General features: G+C 42.9%; 1 protein-coding gene across 4 annotated transcripts in view; it reads right to left on the bottom strand.

Moving 5' to 3' along the window:
* adkb (adenosine kinase b) overlaps positions 1-22,104 on the bottom strand; it is a 292,724-nt gene that overhangs the window by 96,036 nt on the left and 174,584 nt on the right. For all 4 annotated transcript variants that reach the window (XM_021581103.3, XM_090217351.1, XM_021581102.3 and 1 more), the window contains one exon: positions 6,132-6,302. In XM_021581103.3, coding sequence (XP_021436778.3) covers positions 6,132-6,302 — 171 coding nt within the window. The remainder of the gene's footprint in view (positions 1-6,131; positions 6,303-22,104) is intronic.

Here is a 22,104-nt window from a genome sequence, read left to right as displayed (position 1 = left end):
CTCACAATTTTGCCTAAGAACACAGCCATGAATAAAGAATAGTACCAACACATCCTCCGAGAGTAACTTCTCCCAACCATCCAGTAACAGTTTGGTGACGAACAATGCCTTTTCCAGCATGATGGAGCACCTTGCCATAAGGCAAGTGATAACTAAGTGGCTCGGGGAACAAAACATCGATATTTTGGGTCCATGGCCAGGAAACTCCCCAGACCTTAATCCCATTGAGAACTTGTGGTCATTCCTCAAGAGGCGGGTGGACAAACAAAACCCCACAAATTCTGACAAACTCCAACCATTGATTATGCAAGAATGGGCTGCCATCAGTCAGGATGTGGCCCAGAAGTTAATTGACAGCATGCCAGGGCAGATTGCAGAGGTCTTGAAAAAGAAGGGTCAATACTGCAAATATTGACTCTTTGCATCAACTTCATGTAATTGTCAATAAAAGCCTTTGACACTTATGAAATGCTTGTAATTATACGTCAGTATTCCATAGTAACATCTGACAAAAATATCTAAAGACACTGTAGCAGCAAACTTTGTGGAAATTAATATTTGTGTCATTCTCAAAACTTTTGGCCAAGACTGTACATAGGGCAGCAGTCTAAGTTCAGGGCAGGGTACTGAGTGGAGGACGGCTAGTAACAGTGACCAAGTTCAGAGCAGGGTACGTGTGCGTCCCAAATGACACCCTATTCCCTACATGGAATTAGGCCTCCCAATTGGATATCATCAGGCCATGGTGTAAACACAGAGGTTAATGTTTCTGTCTTACTATCCTCAGAGGAAACTTGGAGGGAGAGAGAGAGACAAGCTTTAAAAGAGGAGGGTGTTTCAGTTAAGTTAATCTGCCTTCCACCTCTCTTTGTTTTCGCCAGTGAGACTGACTGACCGGCCGGCTGACCTACAGGATATTTTCCCCAAGCTAAGAGGCACATCTCCAGACCGTTGTGGGTGAGCTGTCAATGGGAAATTCTCTCTCTCACTCCCTCTTGCTCTCCCTCTCCCTCCCTCTCCCTCCCTCTCAGCCACAGGCCTCCAAGCAGTCCATCAAACAAACAAAGCCAGGATGATGAATCATATTGCTAGAGATGTTGGAGAAGAGAAACACCATGGCCATATTGCCCGTATATCTATCCGACCTGGGTTCAAGTACTGTTTGAAATAATAAAAAATACTTTGGCTGTGAATAACTGTTGTTATTCACAGAATAACTGTTGTTATGTTAACTATAAGTTGATGACTTTTTTCACATGCTTCGTAAACAACAGATGTAGACATACAGTGAAATGCTTACTAACGTGTCGTTTCCAACAATGCAGTGTTAAAGATAAAATAACAAATAATGACGAGGAAAGAATAAAGTGAATAATGAATAACGAGTAAAACTAACATTGGAAACCCCACCTCCCTGACAAACCCCGCCCACCTGGCACTCCAGGCAGACTAGAGCAAACACTACAAAGTATTTGAAAGATTTGAAATAGTATTTGAACCCAGGTCTAAATTGCCCTATATATCTAGCTCTCTCTCCACTGCCCCTCAGTCTGTGTGCCTTTTCCACACAGACACCCACGTCAACTATCCTGGAAAAATCATTACCCCACCACCTCACACACACACTGCAAACATCATTACCCCAACACCCCACCAACCCCCACACTGCATGCAGATGGAGGATGAGAGAGAGAGAGAACAGGGCTGGGGGTCAAAACGCCTGAGGAGATTTTCATGACAATAACCTTCTGTAGAACTACTTCTATTCCTCCACCCTCCACCTAGATAACAGAAGGGCTGGGCTGGGGGATGGATGGGAAAATAAGCAAGATCAACCACACAGACAATATTATGTAGGTAAACATTCATAACATAGGAACTACAACAGAGGCGAAAGAAGAAGAAGAAAAATAAGTCATTTCCTCTTTTTATAGCCCCAGGAACTTGGGAGCACTTGGGCTAAATGCTCTTTAAAAACAGCTTGAACACTAGAATGATGATGGTTCCTTCGCCAGGGCAGGGTATATTAATATGTTAGCAATATGCTATTTCCCACTTTTTTTTAAATGGCTTGCCTATTGAGTATTCAATTACAATGGTTGGTGGCTTCTCGTTTGTCGTTTGGAAGATGGGCCTTTGGCCCACATAAATAAGCTCCTCCTGAGAGCAGAGGAGAGTGGCGGTGTTGAATGGATTGGACAGGGCTGGAAGGAGCTCCCCGTATGGGGCAGATGGGCTATAGGCCTATAAAGTAAATGACAGAGGGAGGGAGGGAGGAGGCTGTCTATGATAAGCAATGCCAAGGAAAAGAGGAACATGGGAGAAATTGAAATTGTCTGTGGGGTATAATCCTAAAGCCTCTTCATCTGTATTAGCATTGCAGTTTGTTATATGAGGGAAGAACATTATTTTAAACTGTTAAAACCGTTTTACTTCTATGTTACCGTTTTATTCATCTTGCTGCCCATATTTAGGGCTGAACAAAAATGCCCCAATTACTAGAAGCAATCTAAATTGAACTGCTATGAATCATCGTGGCTTAAGGAAACATCAGTCAGGGTGATTAATTCTGTCTCAATTAATCGTTCCATTTCTCTATCTATGATATGTCTAAATGCGTCCCAAATTACACCCTATTCCCTATTTAGTTCACTACTTTTTTTACGAGGGTCCATAGGGCTCTGGTACAAAGTAGTGCACTATATAGGGAATAGGCCCACACCAAAATTCCCACAATATAAATCCAAGGCTAACGTTAGCCTAACTGCCCAATCCTTTTCCCTTTCCCTCCCTCGACTCCATTGTGTGGTTTATCTCGTCGGTATGCTCAAATGGCAAAACCAAATTATCTGATCATTTTATCGGCGAATGAATCCTCTGGCATATGGTACATTTTTTCAGGTGGTAATGACTCCCTCATTGGAAACGAATTAGCTGTGGCTATTAAACGGAGAGGAATGGTAATGCCCTGGATGGCTTCATGTCAGGAGAGAGAGAGGAGAGGAGGGGATAAGAAGTAAGGGAAGAGAGAAAGAAAGAGAGAAGGAGAAAGAGAGAGAAGGGAGGAGAGGACTTAATTAGGCCTTTGCTGTTGCCAGGTTATCACACTACGTTTGCCAATCAAGTGGAGCAGGCAGCGCTGTCTGATGTGTGACTGTATGCACTCACACCTCCATCTCTCTATCCTCACCATCCACTGTCTAGCTTTATGTCAGTGGCCCCCAGCCGCAGATATACAGGCAGTGTAAGAGAGACTGACAGTTCTCTGGTTCAGAGTGTGTGTTGGGGGCTAACAGCAGAACAGAGCAGAGTCAGACACTAACTATACTATGTCCCAAAAAGGGCAGTAATTACAGGAGAGAGAGAGAGAGAGAGAGAAGAGAGAGAGAAGAGAGAGAGAGAGAGAGAGAGAGAGAGAGGGAGAGAGAGAGAGAGAGAGGGAGAGAGAGAGAGAGAGAGAGAGAGAGTGTCTGAGAGAGTGACTGTCTATGATAGGCCAGGCAGGGCTGTGTGATGCCAAGGCTCAAACAAGTAGAAGCAGGATAGAGTTACAGCAGCACAATCTCACACACACACTTCTGTGCTGTCAAATCGTCCCATATCTTTCTAGTTTGACCAGCTTTTTTCAGCAACTGATATTGTTGAATTTGGTTGTCCTATTGACAGGTTTGCTAGCAACAAACTACTTAGCTAGCCTAGTGTTTGATATGCAATGCAATCTCCTCGTAATGAACAGTGTCCTGACGAGAAGGCAAACTGTTCTATGCCAGGCGAAATCGAGCATTACAGCTCATTGTTATGGAAGTATCCAAATGAATGTCACTCAAAAACAGTTTAAACAAATGCAAATGCAGCTACATTGCTGTTATTTTGGCTGCATAGATTGACATGACTGTGTTAGCCAGAGTTGGCTTGCTAGCAAAAAAGGTTGTATAAAATAAATATTGCAAATATCTCCCAATTTTTCACATTTTTGTTTTTTCATCAGACATGATTGCTTATGGGTAACTTCAAGTATTTGTAAACTATTACTGTTCTCCGATTTTTTATGCATAGATTTTAGATGTGTATTACATTTTTTTTGTTGGAAAATGCTACATATCCATTGTTTAACTGGAATGGAATGTTCGTGTCAGGTATAGTTGATTGTGATATGTTGTTGTCTCACCTAGCTATCTTTAAGATTAATGCACTTAATGTAAGTTGCTCTGGATAAGAGCATCTGCTAAATGACTAAAATGTCAAATGTCAAATTTACCCCATATAACATCAAGCAAAATATCCCACTAACGTCAAATATGCACCAACATTTTTTACCATAGAGACAAGCTACTTTTCTTCCTATGCTTCCATTTTCAACACTGACCATAGCACCGGTTCCAATTCAAGTGCCAATGCCATTTATCAAACTCCAGGCGGTGCTATGGTCAGACGACATGAAAAAGTGTGTGTGTTTCATGGCTGAGGCAGTCCTGTTGCCTGTCACTCATCATGCACCATGCATGATCGGCAAGCAGCTCCAACCCTGACTGGCTCCCCACTGCAACACACCACAGGAGGCCACGGTCTAACCATATGAGCAGTCACTCCTGTACACCCCACTCCATCAACAGTCTGACATAGAGGGGGCCAACTGCCCAAGAGGTGTCAAAACACTCAAAGAGGAACTCTTCTACTTCCTTTAAGGTCTTTAAAGCATAGGGTTGGAAAATTCCTAGGTTTTCAAAAAATCAGAGTTAGAGGATTCTCAGAATCAGGAGAAAATATGCATGGAGTTAATCCTCCCACTAGGATTTCTGGTAAAGCTGGAAATTTTTGTGAAAGTTACCAGAATTTTGCAACCATAACAAGGGATGATGTTTACTGGAGCTGCTGTACAGTAGGGAAACTTCCTTCACTTGTTCCACAAAACATTGTAACAGCATTGTTTCACAAACACCATTGCACAGCTCTTCCAACACAAGCTAACGTTATAATTATCCACCGTCATTAAAATGTAATGACTGGTGGCGTGGGTAACATACCTTAACCAATAGTGTTACAGTGGCTAGCTAACACCCAACCACCCGAAAATAAATAACATTTGCAAAATGTAGGCTGCATCATCCCAAATGGCACCTTATTCCTATAGCGTATTCATATTTCCTATGGGGTTGTAAACTGCAAACTTTGACCAGGCCCCATAGGGAATATGAATAAGCTGCCAATTTGTGACGTAACCTAATAGAATGATTCCTTTCCGCAATTACGAGAAGTAGGGGTGAAGTCAGCTAAAGCAATAAATACTGTGTCTGATGTTGAGATGGTATCCCTCACTTCCTCCTCTAGTCTGTGGACTGCATCTCGATCCAAACAAGGCCCTGTATGTTTAGTAGCTTTAGCAGTAGGGGGTAGTGGGGAAGACTGGGAACTGGGAGGCAGTCCAAAGCTCTCCCCCCATAGGTGCAGTATGTCTTCAGCTCCGCTGTTCACTGGAACCCCAAGTTAACCCCAAGCCTGGCTATCCCTGTTAGAGGGGGACTTCCAGACCTGGGTTCAAATGGTTTGAGCGTTTGCTTTAGCCATCCTGGAATGTCAGGTGGGTGAGCTTTACACTTTTGGCACTATTCTATTGATTCTATTGCAACAGGCAATTACATCGTTTACAGGTGTATGACAGTAGAATTTAGCTCATGAAGTATTTTTAAGTTACAGTATATTCTTTGAGACTCAATGGCTAGATAGCATTCATTTAAACGTCTAATAATGCATGTACTAATTCCATGGACGGTGTACACCATTTGCCTTTCAACAAGGTGAGAGGACATGATATGTATTTATTTCACAGGGACATCAATTAAAATGTCTGTGAATGTGCCAGATGTAAAGACATAATGCTCAAACTGCCGGACTTTAGCTCAATAAGTCACTTTGAAAAACACGTTCCGCAACCACAGCCAGCCGTCAGTTCTTACCTTACTGGAATGTGTAGCATGGTTGGAATTGTTCCTGTAGTAGTGAACAGCACTGGGCAGCTTACAAACACACTCAAATGCTCTCTCACTAAACCAGAATAATGTGTTGTTAAACTGTGTAAACAGAATACATCAATCCAGTGGGAAGGCCTTTGAACAATGGCCCATTTCACTCACCGTCTCGTTGCCAAACAAGATGTCGACGTACGGCATGACCTTCATCATGGCCTCCTTGAAGAACTGGCTGATGAAGGGAGCCGAGAGGTTCAGGCTAAAGATCTTGTTGTTTTCAGAGGCGTGCTTCGCCACCTTCAGGATTGACTCTGGGGACACCGTCAGGAAGAAACCCTGAAAACAACACATGATATAACATCATGAAACAAGACAATATACACTAGTATCATCATGTTTGTTCCCTGTATCTCTCTCTCTCTCTCACACACACACGCACACACACACACACACACGCACACACACGCACACACACACACACACACACACACACACACACACACACACACAGACAACACCCTGCAAACAGATAATAATAATAATTTTAAATAATGATAAAATACACAAGCATTATGATCATTTCTTCACTGTTATGATCTCCAAGTGCACTAGAAACAACCCCCATAGCTCCACACGTACAGTACGGGCAGACATAACAGTCTGTGAGCTGATGGACAACATGAACCAAAAAGTGCTCCCTGTCTGATCCAACTGCTCATTTGTGGCTTCTGGAGTCTGACAAGAGAACAATTTAATACACTGTAACAAGGTGAGGCATTGACATATCATGAGAAAGGCAGTGTAATGTGCGAAGGGTGGTTAGGCCTAAGCATTTATCTAAAATGGTTTCTTGGAACGTACACAGTTCAGACAAAGAAAATAGATAGCTGCGAAATCCAGCGTCTGGCGGTGGTCCAAGGCCGTGTTCTGAAGGAAGCAACATGCACATATCGGATGAACGGGAAAACAAAAGTCTGGTCTGGACTCTGGTTACTGGGAAAGAGGAGGTCTGCTCATTGTGTGAATGAATAGAAATCAGGTAATTTTTATTTATTTTACCTTTATTTAACCAGGCAAGTCAGTTAAGAACAAATTCTTATTTTCAATGACGGCCTGGGAACAGTGGGTTAACTGCCTGTTCAGGGGCAGAACGACAGATTTGTACCTTGTCAGCTCGGGGGTTTGAACTCACAACCTTCCGGTTACTAGTCCAACGCTCTAACCACTAGGCTACCCTGCCGCCCCTCTGTGTTGCAGGTTGAAATCCGAAGCGAGACTCTCCTGCAAGTCACACAAAACCACTGGGTTGGTGCCCTTTACTTTGATGCTGATCTCTTTAACCATGTTTTTCAGCTACAAGCTTCTCTTCTAGACAACCACTGTGTCACAATAGGGGCAGGAGTAAGGATAAAAAAAAACACATTGTGTATGGTGATACATTTAATCTAGCTGAAAAGCTTCCATTGTGGCTGAACAGTGCACCTCTCTCATTAAAGCAAGTATGACATTTGCAGCGAGCAAATAGAGGAGCGACCTTCATGTTGTAAAGGAAAGAGACTAATACTGCTGAATGGAGGGTACCCGGTTAGTCAATCAAATGTAACAATGTATTACATGGTACTAAGTGGGGGAATATTTAATCTTGAAATTGTTTTGTGTTTTTTTTAAACTCTCTGCAGGAATTGTCATTACTTTATACATTGCTTTACACAGTATGTCACCATGCGGATGTGGAAAATGTCTTTGGTTAGGAATGACTAGGACTGGGTTGGTGCCCTTGTGTTGCAATATCAGGGTAACACATCTGAGTAAAATGAAAGGCGTTTTGAATGGGAACTCATCATGAACATGTGTATATATATATATATATATATATATATATATATATATATATGTGTCTGTGTGTGTGTTTTAAAAGATGGCCAATCATTGACCCTTACATTTCTCAATCTGAGTGTGCCAGCATGTCAGTGTCAGAGGAAACTGAGATTGCTTTCTGACACAAATGGCCGTTTTGTAGTTGTAGGGAAACTATGGGCCTGGTCAAAAGTAGTGCACTATATAGGGAATAGGGTTCCATTTGGTAAGTGTAAGGGATTTCCTCCTCTTCTTCCGAAGAGGAGAGGCGAAAAGGAATATGCAGCGTGGTAAGTGTCCATGGTTCTTTTAATAAGAAATAGTACACATGAACAACTGAATACAAAAACAATAAACGTGGAATGAACGAAACCCAAAACAGTACCGTGTGGTGAAAAACACAGACACGGAAACAAACACCCACAAACACACAGTGAAACCCAGGCTACCTAAGTATGATTCTCAATCAGAGACAACTAATGACACCTGCCTCTGATTGAGAACCATACTAGGCCGAAACATAGAAATCCCCAAATCATAGAAAAACAAACATAGACTGCCCACCCCAACTCACGCCCTGACCATACTAAACAATGACAAAACAAAGGAAATAAAGGTCAGAACGTGACAGTAAGCCTAATGTTAGCTGCTCTGATAAAAAGGGCTGAGTCTTCAGGTATCCATTTTTTTTTATTTTACTTTTTTGGACAATAAACAAAATCATACCGAGATAAAACAATAAACATCTTAACAACTTAACTTAACATTTCCACAAATATTAATGACATCACACTTGCTCAGACCCACGTTCCTACCGCACATCCATATGACTTCAGATTGTGTTTTGTTGTTTCTGTCTGTAGACAGATTTTTTTCAATATTTCAATAAAATATTTAATTATTCTGTTCTCTTAACGCTGGAGTATCACTTGACTTCCAGTATTTAAGTAGGGGCTTCTTCAATATAAGTGACGAAAATAATATTGTCCAACCCATTGGGTATTTCACCACACCCTCATATGTCATGTCTTGAAATATGTTGATAGATGGATTACAAGTACATTTACATTGTAAAACTTCTGACAGACAGCTTTCTAACTCTACCCATAACTTTTGGACTTTACAGCACTCCCAGAAGGCATGAATTATTGAGTGTTAATTTTACACTTAAGATATGACTGTGCTGTAGTGCTGTAGAATTTGTGATTTCTCTCTCTCCAATCCTTATAACATTACCAATCTCTCCACTGGACCTGACAAATAGGCTATATGATGGACATTGATCACCTGATCATGAATTCCTTTGTTGGTCTTTCTCACAACTCATCTTTCTATTCTAAACGATATGTCAGCTTTGATGCAAAAAAATATTTATATATACATTACCAGTCAAAAGTTTGCACACTATAGTTTTTTTTACTATTGTCTACATTATAGAATAATAGTGAAGACATCAAAACGATGAAATAACACATATGGAATCATATATTATCCAAAAGTGTTTAACAAATCAAAATATATTTTATATTTCAGATTCTTCAAAGTGGCCACCCTTTGCCTTGATGACAGCTTTGCACACTTTTGGCATTCCCTCAACCAGCTTCATGAGGCAGTCACCTGGAATGCATTTCAATTAACAGGTGTGCCTTGTTAAAAGTTAATCTGTGGAATTTCGTTCCTTCTTACTGTTTTTGAGCCAATCAGTGGTGTTTTGACAAGGCAGGGGTGGTACACAGAAGATAGCCCTATTTGTTAAAAGATCAAGTCCATATTATGCCAAGAACAGCTCAAAAAAGCAAAGAAAAATTAAAGTCCAACATTACTTTAATACAGGTCAGTCAATCCACCAAATTTCAAGAACTTTGGAAACTTTCTTCAAGTGCAGTCACAAAAACCGCTATGATGAAACTGGCTCTCATGACCGCCATGGGAAAGGAAGAAGCAGAGTTACCTCTGCTGCAGAGGATAAGTTCATTAGAGTTAACTGCACCTCAGAAATTGCAGCCCAAATAAATGCTTCACAGAGTTCAAGTAACAAACACATCTCAACATCAACTGTTCAGAGGAGACTGTGTGAATGAGGCCTTCATGGTCGAATTGCTGCAAAGAAACCACTACTAAAGGACACCAATAAGAAGAAGAGACTTGCTTGGGCCAAGAAACATTAGACTGGTGGAAATCTGTCCTTTAGTCTGATGAATCCAAATGTGAGATTTTTGGTTCCAACTGCTATGTCTTTGTGAGATGCAGAGTAGGTGAATGGATGATCTCAGCATGTGTGGTTCCCACCGTGAAGCATGGAGGAGAAAGTGTGATAGTGTGGTGGTGCTTTACTGGTGACACTGTCAGTGATTTATTTAGAATACAAGACACACTTAACCAGCATGGATACCACAGCGATACGCCATCCCATCTGGTTTGCGCTTAGTGGGACTAGCATTTGTTTTTCAATAGGACAATGACCCAAAACTCACCTCCAGGCTATTTGACCAAAAAGGAGAGTGATGGAGTACTGCATCAGATGACCTGGCCTCCACAATCAACCAACCTCAACCCAATTGAGATGGTTTGGGATGAGTTGGACTGCAGAGGAAGGAAAAGCAGCCAACAAGTGCTCAGCATATGTGGGAACTCCTTCAAGACTGTTGGAGAAGCATTCCTCATGAATATGGTTGAGGGAAAGCCAAGAGTGTGCAAAACTGTCATCAAGGAAAAGGGTGGCTACTTTGAAGAATCTAAAATATATTTGGATTTGTTTAACACTTGTTTGGGGAACTACAATATTCCCTATGTGTTATTTCATAATTTTGATGTCTTCATTGTTATTCTACAATGTAGAAAATAGTTTAAAAAAATTAGAAGGTGTGTCCAAACTTTTGACTGGTACTGTATATACAGTGCATTTGGAAAGTATTCAGACCCCTTCACTCCTTCCAGATTTTATTATGTTACAGCCTTGTTCTGAAACAGATTAAATACATAAAAATGAAATCTATCAACACACAATACCACATAATGACGAAGTGAAAACATTTTTTTTTGCAAATGTATTTAAAATAAAAAACAGAAATACCTTATTTACTTAAGATTTCAGACTCTTTGCTATGCGACTCGAAATTGAGCTCAGGTGCATCCTGTTTCCATTGATCATCCTTGAGACGCTTCTAGAACTTGATTGGCGTCCATCTGTGGTAAATTCAATTGATTGGATATGATTTGGAAAGGCACACACCTGTCTATATAAGATCCCACAGTTGACAATGCATGTCAGAGCAAAAACCAAGCCATGAGGTAGAATGAATTGCTGTAGAGCTCCGAGAAAGAAGTCGAAGCACACATCTGGTTAGGGCACGAAAACATTTCAGCAGCATTGAAGGTCCCCAAGAATACAGTGGCCTCCATCATTCTTAAATGGTCGAAGTTTGGAACCACCAAGCCTCTTCCTAGAGCAGGCCGCCCAGCCAAACTGAACAATCGGGGGAGAAGGACCTTGGTCAGGGAGGTGACAAAGAACCCGATGGTCACTCTGACAGAGCTCCAGAGTTCCTCTATGGAGATGTGAGAACCTTCCAGAAGGACAACCATTTCTGCAGCACTCCACTAATCAACGCCTTTATGGTAGATTAGCCAGACGGAAGCCACTCCTCAGAAAAGGCACATGACAGCTCGCCGAAAGGCACCTAAGGACTCTCAGACCATGAGAAACAAAATTGTCTGGTCTGATGAAACCAAGATTGAACTATTTGGCCTGAATGCCAAGCGTCACGTCTGGAGGAAACCAGGCACCGCTCATCACCTGGCCAATACCATCCCTACGGTAAAGCACGGTAGTGGCATCATCATGCTGTGGAGATGTTTTTCAGCGTCAGGGACCAGGAAACTAGTCAGGATCGAGGGAAAGATGAATGGAGCAAAGTACAGAAAGATCCTTGACGAAAATCTTCCACAGTGCGCTTAGGACCTCAGATTGGCGCAAAGATTCACCTTCCAACAGGACAGTGACCGTAAGCACACAGCCAACACAACGTAGGAGTGGCTTTGGGACAAGTCTCTCAGAAGGCTGAAGAAATTTGTCTAGCCACCTAAAACCCTCACAAACTTTTACAAATGCACAATTGAGAGCATCTTGTCGGGCTGTATCACCGCCTGGAACGGCAACTGCCCTGCCCACAACCACAAGGCTCTCCAGAGGGTGGTAAGGTCTGCACAACGCATCACCGGGGAAAACTACCTGCACTCCAGGATACCTACAGCACCCGATGTCACAGGAAGGCCAAAAAGATCATCAAGGACATCAACCACCCGAGCCACTGCCTGTTCAACCCGCTACCATCCAGAAGGAGAGGTCCGTTCAGATGCATAAAAGCTGGGACCGAGAGACTGAAAAACAGTTTCTATCTCAAGGCCATCAGACTGTTAAACAGCCATCACTAACACGGAGAGGCTGCTGCCTACATACAGACTTGAAATCATTGGCCACTTTAATAAATGGATCACTAGTCACTTCAACAATGCCACTTTAATGTTTACATATATTGCATCACTCATCTCACATGTATATACTGTATTTTATACCATCTATTGCATCTTGCCTATGCCGCTCTGTCATTGCTCATCCATATATTTATGTGTATATATTCTTATCCCATTCCTTTACTTAGATGTGTGTATTAGGTAGTTGTTATGGAATTGTTAGATTACATGTTAGATATTGCTGCACTGTCAGAACTAGAAGCACAAGCATTTCGCTACACTCACAATAACATCTGCTAACCATGTGTGTGTGACCAATAAAATTTGATTTGATGTCCTTGAGTGGCCCGAACGAACATCTCTGGAGAGACCTGAAAATAGCTGTGCAGCGACGCTCCCTATCCAACCTGACAGAGATGATCTGCAGAGAAGAACGAGAGAAACTCCCCAAATACAGGTGTGCCAAGCTTGTACCGTCATACCAAAGAAGACTCGAGGCTGTAATCGCTGCCAAAGGTGTTTTAAAAGTACTGAGAAAAGGGTCTGAATACTTATGTAAATGTGACAGTTTTTTTATTTTGTATAAATGTTTTTGCATTGTCATTATGGGATATTGTCTGTAGATTGATTAAAAACAATTTAATACATTTTAGAATAAGGCTGTAAAGTAACGTGGAAAAGTCAAGGGGTCTGAATACTTTCCGAATGCACTGTGTGTGTGTGTATTACATATGTAATATATATATAGAAACATATAAAATATATATAGAAATATATAAAATATACACACACACAATGTCACGTCCTGACCTTAGTTCCTTTTTTATGTATTTGTGTTAGGTTGGTCAGGGCGTGAGTTGGGGTGGGTAGTCTATGTTCTTTTTTCTATGTTTTTATATTTCTATGTGTTTGGCCTAGTATGGTTCTCAATCAGAGGCAGGTGTCGTTCGTTGTCTCTGATTGAGAATCATACTTAGGTAGCCTGTTTTCCCCATTTTGGTTGTGGGTGTTTAATTTCTGTTTAGTGTCTGTTCACCTGGCAGAACTGTTTCGTTTTCTCTTTGTTGTTATTTTGTGTTGTGTTCAGTTTGTTCAATTAAAATATGACGAACACTTACCACGCTGCATTTTGGTCCTCCTCTCCTTCCACCAACGAGAATCGTTACAGAAACACCCACCAACCAAGGACCAAGCAGCGTGGTATCGAGCAGCAGCGTTCTCTGGACTCATGGACATGGGAGGAGATTTTAGACGGTAAGGGACCCTGGGCACAGGCTGGGGAATATCGCCACCCCAAGGAAGAACTGGAGGCAGCGAAAGCTGAGCGGCGGCGATATGAGTAGGTAGCACGGCAGCGCGACAAGCACGAGAGGCAGCCCCAAAAATGTATTTGGGGGGGTCGCACACGGGGAGGAGACCTGAGCCCACTCCTCATGCTTACCGAAGGCAGCGTTGTACTGGTCAGGCTCCGTGTTATGCGGTGGAGCGCACGGTGTCGCCAGTACGTGCTCATAGCCCAGAGCGCTATAGGCCAGCAAGTGCCATGCGAGAGTGGGCATCCAGTCAGGGCGTGTTGTGCCGGCTCAGCGTGTCTGGTCTCTGGTACACCGTTTCTGCCCAGGGTATCCTGCACCGGCTCTGCGTGCTGTGTCTTCGGGGCGCTGGGAGGGTGCAGTGCGTCCTATGCCTGCGCTCCGCCCGTGCCGGGCGAATGCGGGCATTGAGCCTAAGGGAGAGGTGCGAGTAGTATGCACCAGATCTCCAGTGCTCACCCACAGCTCGGTTCAACCTGTGCCTGCACTCTGGATGGTCCGGGCTAAAGTGGTCATCCAGCCTGGAGGAGTGGTGCCAAGGCTGCGCACCAGAGCTCCCCCAAAGCCCGGTCCATCCGGTGCCTCCTCCACGCACCAGGCCTCCTGTAGGTCTCCCCAGCCTGGTGGGTCCTGTGGCAGCCCCACGCACCAGGCTGTCTCTCCGTCTCCTCCCTCCAGGTTTGTCCGTCTGTCCTGAGCTGCCAGAGCCTCCCGTCTGTCCTGAGCTGCCGGAGCCGCCCGTCTGTCCTGAGCTGCCGGAGCCGCCCGTCTGTCCTGAGCTGCCGGAGCTGCTCTTCACTACGGCGCTGCCGGAGCCGCTCTTCACTACGGCGCTGCCGGAGCCGCTCTTCACTACGGCGCTAACGGAGCCGCTCTTCACTACGGCGCTGCCGGAGCCGCTCTTCACTACGGCGCTGCCGGAGCCGCTCTTCACTACGGCGCTGCCGGAGCCGCTCTTCACTACGGCGCTGCCGGAGCCGCTCTTCACTACGGCGCCGCCGGAGTTGCCCTTCACTACGGCGCTGCCGGAGCCGCCCTTCACTACGGCGCTGCCGGAGCCGCTCTTCACTACGGCGCTGCCGGAGCCGCTCTTCACTACGGCGCTGCTGGAGCCGCTCTTCACTACGGCGCTGCCGGAGCCGCTCTTCACTACGGCGCTGCTGGAGCCGCTCTTCACTACGGCGCTGCCGGAGTCGCTCTTCACTACAGCGCTGCCGGAATTGCCCTTCACTATGGCGCTGCCGGAGTATCCCGCCTGTCCGGCGCTGCCGGAGTCCCCCATCTATTTGGGGCCCGCTGCAAGGCCCCACGTTCTGACCTCCTCCTCTCCTTCCACCAACGAGAATTGTTACACACACACACACATATATTTCTTCCCTATTAAAACATTTAAAGTTTCCATGTTTGATGTTACAGAAATGCCTTAGGCTGGCCTTTCATAAAATAATGCATGCAAGGTTCTCAGCTTTGTCACTCCACTCCAGTAGTGGTTTGTGGGTAAGAAAGAAGCAGAAGCTCAAGCCATGAGAAATTTCAATTCCAATCGTCAGCTTGACTGTTTGTACAGAGCAGAAACTGAAGATGCTAAGTCTTTAGCACAGTGCTGGAGTGGATCATGTGTCCACAACAACAGATCCAGTTTCCCCAGGTGTCAGAGAGAGCTTGTGAAGTAGAGGCGTATCACCTTTCCAGGTCACCGTGATCAAAGTGGCTTCAAGGTACACTTTGTACAATTTCCATCCAGCCAAAACATTTAATAAGGGCAGTTAGAGGTTCAGACATGTTGTTTGCTTGGCAAACAATAAGAAGAAGTGATGTTTGGCTTCTGTCAAGCTGTAATTTGAGGGAGAAATTGGAAAGCGACACGTACATTTTTCACTGTTTACCCGAAAGAGGAATGACTTCCACTTCTTGGCTCGCACAATGAAAAATGTCCTAAGTGGCAGTACTGAAATGAAATCTTCTGGTAATATGACCACAGTAAGTCTTACTATGCAGTTAGAACAGTTAGTTTAACACACACACACACACACACACACACACACACACACACACACACACCACACGCGTGTACATGCATGCACGCACACCTTCACTACCCTCGTATCAGAGTTCCCCACTAGGCTCCGATAGTTTAACATCAGAAAATCTGGGTGTGATGAATGGGAATGATGTCACTAAAGCTTAAAATAAAATAAAACGTATAAAAGGGTACAAATGCTTCACATTCTATACAAAGATCTATCAAAATGGCCCATCATGGCTAGTAGTGACTATAGTATATATTTATACAGTACCAGTCAAAACTTTGGACACACCTACTCATTCAAGAGTTTTTCTTTATTTTCAGTACTTTCAACATTGTAGAATAATAGTGAAGACATCAAAACTATGAAAAAACACATATGGAATCAAGTAGTAACCAATATATTTTATTTTATATTTGAGATTCGTCAAAGTAGCCACCTGTAACGATCGTCGTAGGTGGAAGAAGGTGAGGACCAAGGTGCAGCGTGGTATGTGTCCATATTTATTTAATGAACACAGAAATAACCAAAATAACAAAGAGAACGACCAAAACAGTTCTGGCTGGTGCAGACACACAACAGAAAACAATCACCCATAACTCAAAATAGGAAAACAGGCTACCTAAGTATGGTTTTCAATTAGAGACAACGATTGCCAGCTGCCTCTGATTGGGAACCATACCAGGCCAAACACATAGAGATATAAAACATAGAACACAAAACATAGAATGCCCACCCCAACTCACGCCCTGACCAAACTAAAATAGAGACATAAAAAAAGGAACTAAGGTCAGGACGTGACACCACCCTTTGCCTTGATGACAGCTTTGAACACTCTTGGCATTCTCTCAACCAGCTTCATGAGATAGTCACCTGGAATGCATTTCAATAAAAGTTAATTTGTGGAATTTCTTTCCTTTTTAAGCCAATCAGTTATGTTGTAACAAGGTAGGGGTGGTATACAGAAGATGGTATTTTATCAAATAGGGTTAAGTCCATATTATGGAAAGAATAGCTCAAACAAGCAAAGAGAAAGGACAATCCATCATTCCTTTAAGATGTGAAGGTCAGTCAATCCGAAAAATATCAAGAACTTTGAAAGTTTCTTCAAGTGCAGTCGCAAAAACCATCAAGCACTATGATGAAACTGGCTCTCATGAGGAGGAGGAGATGTGATGGTGTGGGGGTGCTTTGCTGGTGACACTGTCAGTGATTTATTTAGAATTCAAGGTACATTTAACCAGCATGGCTACCACAGCATTCTGCAGTGATATGCCATCCCATCTGGTTTGCGCTTAATGGGACTATAATTTGTTTTTCAACAGGACAATGACACAACACACCTCCAGGCTGTGTAAGGGCTATTTGACCAAGAAGAGTGATGGAGTTTTTTGTTTACTACATGATTCCATGTGTTATTTCATAGTTTTGATGTCTTCACTATTATTCTACAATGTAGAAAATAGTAAAAGTAAAGAAAAACCCTTGAATGAGTAGGTGTGTCATTTTAATGCATACATTTTTTGTATGTGTATTGTGATCCCTGTGGGAGTTGAACCCACAACCTTACAGTTTCTAGCCTAGTACTGTACAGTGTTTAAAATCAAAAGGTACAGAAAGGCTGCAACCCTGCTGCCAAGCTCTCTTGTCGTTACCACAGACAGACTGTGTGTGTGTGCCCCCCTATCATCACACTGATCAGTATGTGTGATGCTGCCGTGTGTGTGAAGCTGTCGTGTGTGTGTGTGTGTGTGTGTGTGTGTGTGTGTGTGTGTGTGTGTGTGTGTGTGTGTGTGTGTGTGTGAGATTCCACACACTGTTCTTCTGTTCCGTTATGTGTGGAGTGCTGTGGCAATGTGGATCAATATGAGAGGTTGGGAGCATCGTTAACTCTGTGTGACTCCTCTATCTCCAACCAACAAGATCTCACACTTTTACCAATTTGACTTCGGATACCGACGTTTGTCCCAAACATTACATTTAGAAATTTTGACGGATATGTTTGGGATGGGGTTACAACAGAAAGATTTGTGACTGTTAAGTTTAGGAGTTCATTCTGAAGATAAGATTCTTAAGATAAGGGTTGAGGTTTGGGATGGGGTTACAACAGAAAGATTTGTGACTGTTAAGTTTAGGAGTTCATTCTGAAGATAAGATTCTTAAGATAAGGGTTGAGGTTTGGGATAGGGTTACAACAGAAATTACAACCGTGTACTGTACCTGTACACAGCCCATCTGTAAATAGCACACCCCACTACCTCATCCCCATATTGTTCTTTTTTTCTTCTTCTCTTTTGCACCCTAGTATCTCTACTTGCACATCATCATCTGCACATCTATCACTCTAGTGTTTATGCTAAAACGTAATTATTTTTCCACTATGGCCTATTTATTGCCTCACCTCCCTAATCTTACTACATTTGCACTCAGATTTTTCTATTGTGTTATTGACTGTACGTTTGTTTATCCCATGTGTAACTCTGTGTTGTTGTTTTTGTCGCACTGCTTTGCTTTATCTTGTCCATGTTGCAGTTGTAAATGAGAACTTGTTCTCAACTGGCCTACCTGGTTAAATAAATTAAATTTTCTCATTTTGTCTGTCATAGTTAAAGTGTACCTATGATGAAAATTACAGGCCTCTCTCATCTTTTTAAGTGGGAGAACTTGCACAATTGATGGCTGACTAAATACTTTTTTGCCCCACTGCATATATATATATTTTTTAAACATTAATAAAATAACAATGAGTGCCTAGCACTGGGATTGAACATGCAACCTATGTTGTTATATGAATCGGACCAAAATGCAGCGTGGTATGGTTCCATCCTCTTTATTTGGAAATGAAACACACAGAAAACAATAAAGCGCAAAACAAAACATGAAGCTAATGTAGTGCTCACAAGCAACTATACATAAACAATATCCCATAACCCACAGCTGGAAAAATGCAACTTAAGTATGATCCACAATTAGATACAACGATTACCAGCTGCCTCTCATTGGGAATCATACACAAACCCCAAAATAGAAAATAAAGCTAGAAATAATAAACTAGACTAAAACCCCTAGTCATGCCCTGACCTACTCTACCATAGAAAATACAGGCTTTCTATGGTCAGGACGTGACACCTTAGGAGCTAACGGTTTATGTGATGGTAATAGCGATCTACTTGATGAGGGGGGGGGGGGGGGTGAATGCAGCCGGTTTATTTGTCCCCCCATTTTGGTTCTGAAATCACCAACACCCACTAATGAACTTGTCATTTTTGCAGATTAAGTGTTTGAGCTGCTAATGTATCAATATTTATTGTTTACAAATTAGCTATGACATAGCTAATGAATATACATTGAGTGTAAAAAACATTAAGAACACCTTCCGAATATTGAGTTGCACCCTCCAACCATTCTTGATGAACATGATACATGGGAAACTATTGAGCGTGAAAATACCAGCATGTTTGCAGTTACTGACACAAATCGGTGCGCCTGGCACCTACTACCATAGCCCGTTCAAAGGCACTTCAATCTTTAGTCTTGCCCATTCACCTTCTGAATGGCACAATCCTTGTCTCAACTGTATCAAGGCTTAAAAAGCCTTCCTCAACCTGTCTCCTCCCCTTAATCTACACTGATCAAAGTGGATTTAACAAGTGACATCAATAAGGGCAACCATGGCTTTCACCTGGAGTCACCTGGTAAGTCTATGTCATGGAAAAAGCAGGAGTTCATAATCTCAGAATCAAATGGTTTTGACGGTTTGGAAGTTTTTACGGAGTGATCCTTTCTTCTCCTTTCGCTTTGGCCATGCAGTGCGCCTCGCAAAAATGATTTTCTGACCAATACATGCTACATTTGGATCGGTTTGAGGTCCCCGGACTGATGCACTTGTATCTTAAACATTTGAATCGGGAACCGATGCGTATTGGTGAATCGTTACATCCCTAACACACACACACACTCCTTCACACATGAAGAGTAGAGAGTGAGTTGCACAGAAGAGGAGAGAGACAAGAGAGTAAAGTCTGCAAAGTCTTGAGTTGATGAAAACCTCAAGATGAATGCTTTGATGACTACTCTGTATTGCTCAGCAATCAAACCAATCAAAGCAATCAAACCATACTGATCAAATCTCTCTCTTTATCTCGCTCTCTTCCCATCTCTCTCTCCATTTCTCTCTCCTCTTCCCATCTCTCTCTTAAGAATCATGTTCTGAAAGACCTTATCAGATATTTAGGAATCAATCCACTTCTGAGAGACAGAGATGGAAAGAGAGAGAATGTGATAGAAAGAGAGAGAACGTGAAAGAGAGAGAGATCAGTAGGGAGTAAGGCCAACAGTACTGGAAACTAAACCAAGGGCAGCCCGTGCTTGTAAAGGCCCCGCGGAGATGAAGAGGGGTATCAAATCAGTCATGCTGAGTCCTCCAGAGCAACATAAATGTGACACAAACAGGATTTAACAACTGGAAAAGAAATCAACTGACTGCTTTAGTATTTAGTTCTTCAACAAAATACTTTATTTCAGGACAAAAAAAGGTGAGTCCATGTTGAGTGATATTTGTAATGATATACATACAGCATGTATAGGTCTAGACCAAGTTCTTCTATTCCAGTTGAAGGGTCCTTATAAAATATGGAGATGTACTGTGGCTGGAATGAAGGTCGTGGAAGTGATGCCCTACACTACCATTACACTGTCACAGCCTGGCTAGAACAAGGCATTGGGGCTTACTGGGGAACACACACACACACACAATGGAACACTGCGAGGGGGGGCAATGAATGTGTCACAGTACAGGCCTGCAATTTGTACAGCAATGGGAGAACATAATTGCATTAACCTCTAGTGCCTCTACTGCTTTAAAAAGAAAAAATAATAACTACCAACTACGGGAGCTGGCATCCAAACACTGAGGAGCTAGGATAATCAGGGTGGTTCTTACTTATCAATCTTCCTAACAACATTGTGAGATGGGCGTCAGGGGATCTCTGGTTTGGTGCTCTCTCTCGCTCTCCTCCCAAGCTCCAAACAGAGTTGAGTCAAAAATGTGTTGGCCAGAGTTAGAGGGCAGGCTGAGAGAGGAGAGGGAATGCCAAGGAATGTACTTAAGATCTAAAACAGACAATATTTAAAGCCAAGAGCATTCAAACGCCAATACTAATCCTCAAAATAATTCACAAACTGACTCTCCCTTACACGTACCATATGTTACCCATGGTAAAAGGCTAAAAACGCATTCCAGGAAAAAAAAGTACTGCTTTCCAGCCTTTCCTCCCTCCTAAATCTTTGTTATTTGTTAATGAAAAAAGGACACAACAGAGACTACACATTTATTTTCATGCTAGAGCCTAAAACATCAAACTGTTGGGTTCGCAGGGAGCTCTCTCTCGCTCTCTCTGAGGAGGAGGATGAACGGGTGGAGGAGAAGGAGGATGGAAAATGGAATAACAGTCTGCGGAACACACCTATATGGAAACAGATGTCGAGACTTTTTTCCCTGTTGAATTGGCTGGAAAATACATGAATATATGGGTCAGATGTATAAAGCAGTGCAGTGGGTTCAGTGCTGGTGTGTCTCCAGTTACAACCAAAGGGCCTAGTAGTAAGTAATCACATGACACTCTGTCCCAAATGGCACCCTAGTCTCTACATAGTGCACTATATAGAGCATTACTTTGACTAGGGCCCATGTAGAAAAAAGGGTGCCATTTGGGACTCGGAACAGGTTGACTATGCACAGAAGAGAGGGAGAGAAACAAATCTATCCTCCAGACATTCCTCGACAGTGTCGCACAGAACTGAACATTTCCAAACTTGCAACTCCATGGAAGTAAATTAATTACGGACACTTAAACACTCTAATAGATGGTATATCTGAGGAGAAAGACATACATGTTTGACCAGGTCAAAAGTAGTGCACTACATAGGTAATAGGGTGCTATTTGGAACTCAAAATCAGTGTACAAAATCGAGAGAGAGAGAGAGAAAGAGAGAAAGAGAGAGAGAGATATAGAGAGAGAGATAGAGAGAGAGAGAGAGAGAGAGAGAGAGAGAGAGAGAGAGAGAGAGAAAAAGAGAGAGAGAGAGAGAGAAAGAGAGAGAGAGAGCGAGAGAGAGAGAGAGAGAGAGAGAGAGAGAGAGAGAGAGAGAGAGGGCTCAGACTACCACACCAGATCGGTAAATGACAGGTCATTGCTGAAGCCATTGGATCATTTTTGGTTTTGGTTGAGCAGCGAAAATAACAATGTTCTGATTGCTGAAAAGACAATGAGGGGGCAGGGAGGGGTGCAGGGGTTGGCCCTAGCTGCACAGAATTTATTTGATACATATTTCTCTTACAATGTCAGACGCTTAAGAGTAGAGAGCAAGAGAGTGAGCGAGCGGGAAGAGAGAAAGAAAGCGAGAAGAGAGAAAGAAAGAATGAGAATGGGAGAGTGTGCAAGAGAGGAGAGAGGGCGAAATAGAGAG

The sequence above is a fragment of the Oncorhynchus mykiss genome, chromosome 23 (assembly GCF_057628025.1).
Source record: "Oncorhynchus mykiss isolate SJ-2025 chromosome 23, ASM5762802v1, whole genome shotgun sequence".
NCBI lineage: Eukaryota > Metazoa > Chordata > Actinopteri > Salmoniformes > Salmonidae > Oncorhynchus > Oncorhynchus mykiss.
This window is presented reverse-complemented; position numbering and strand designations above follow the sequence as displayed.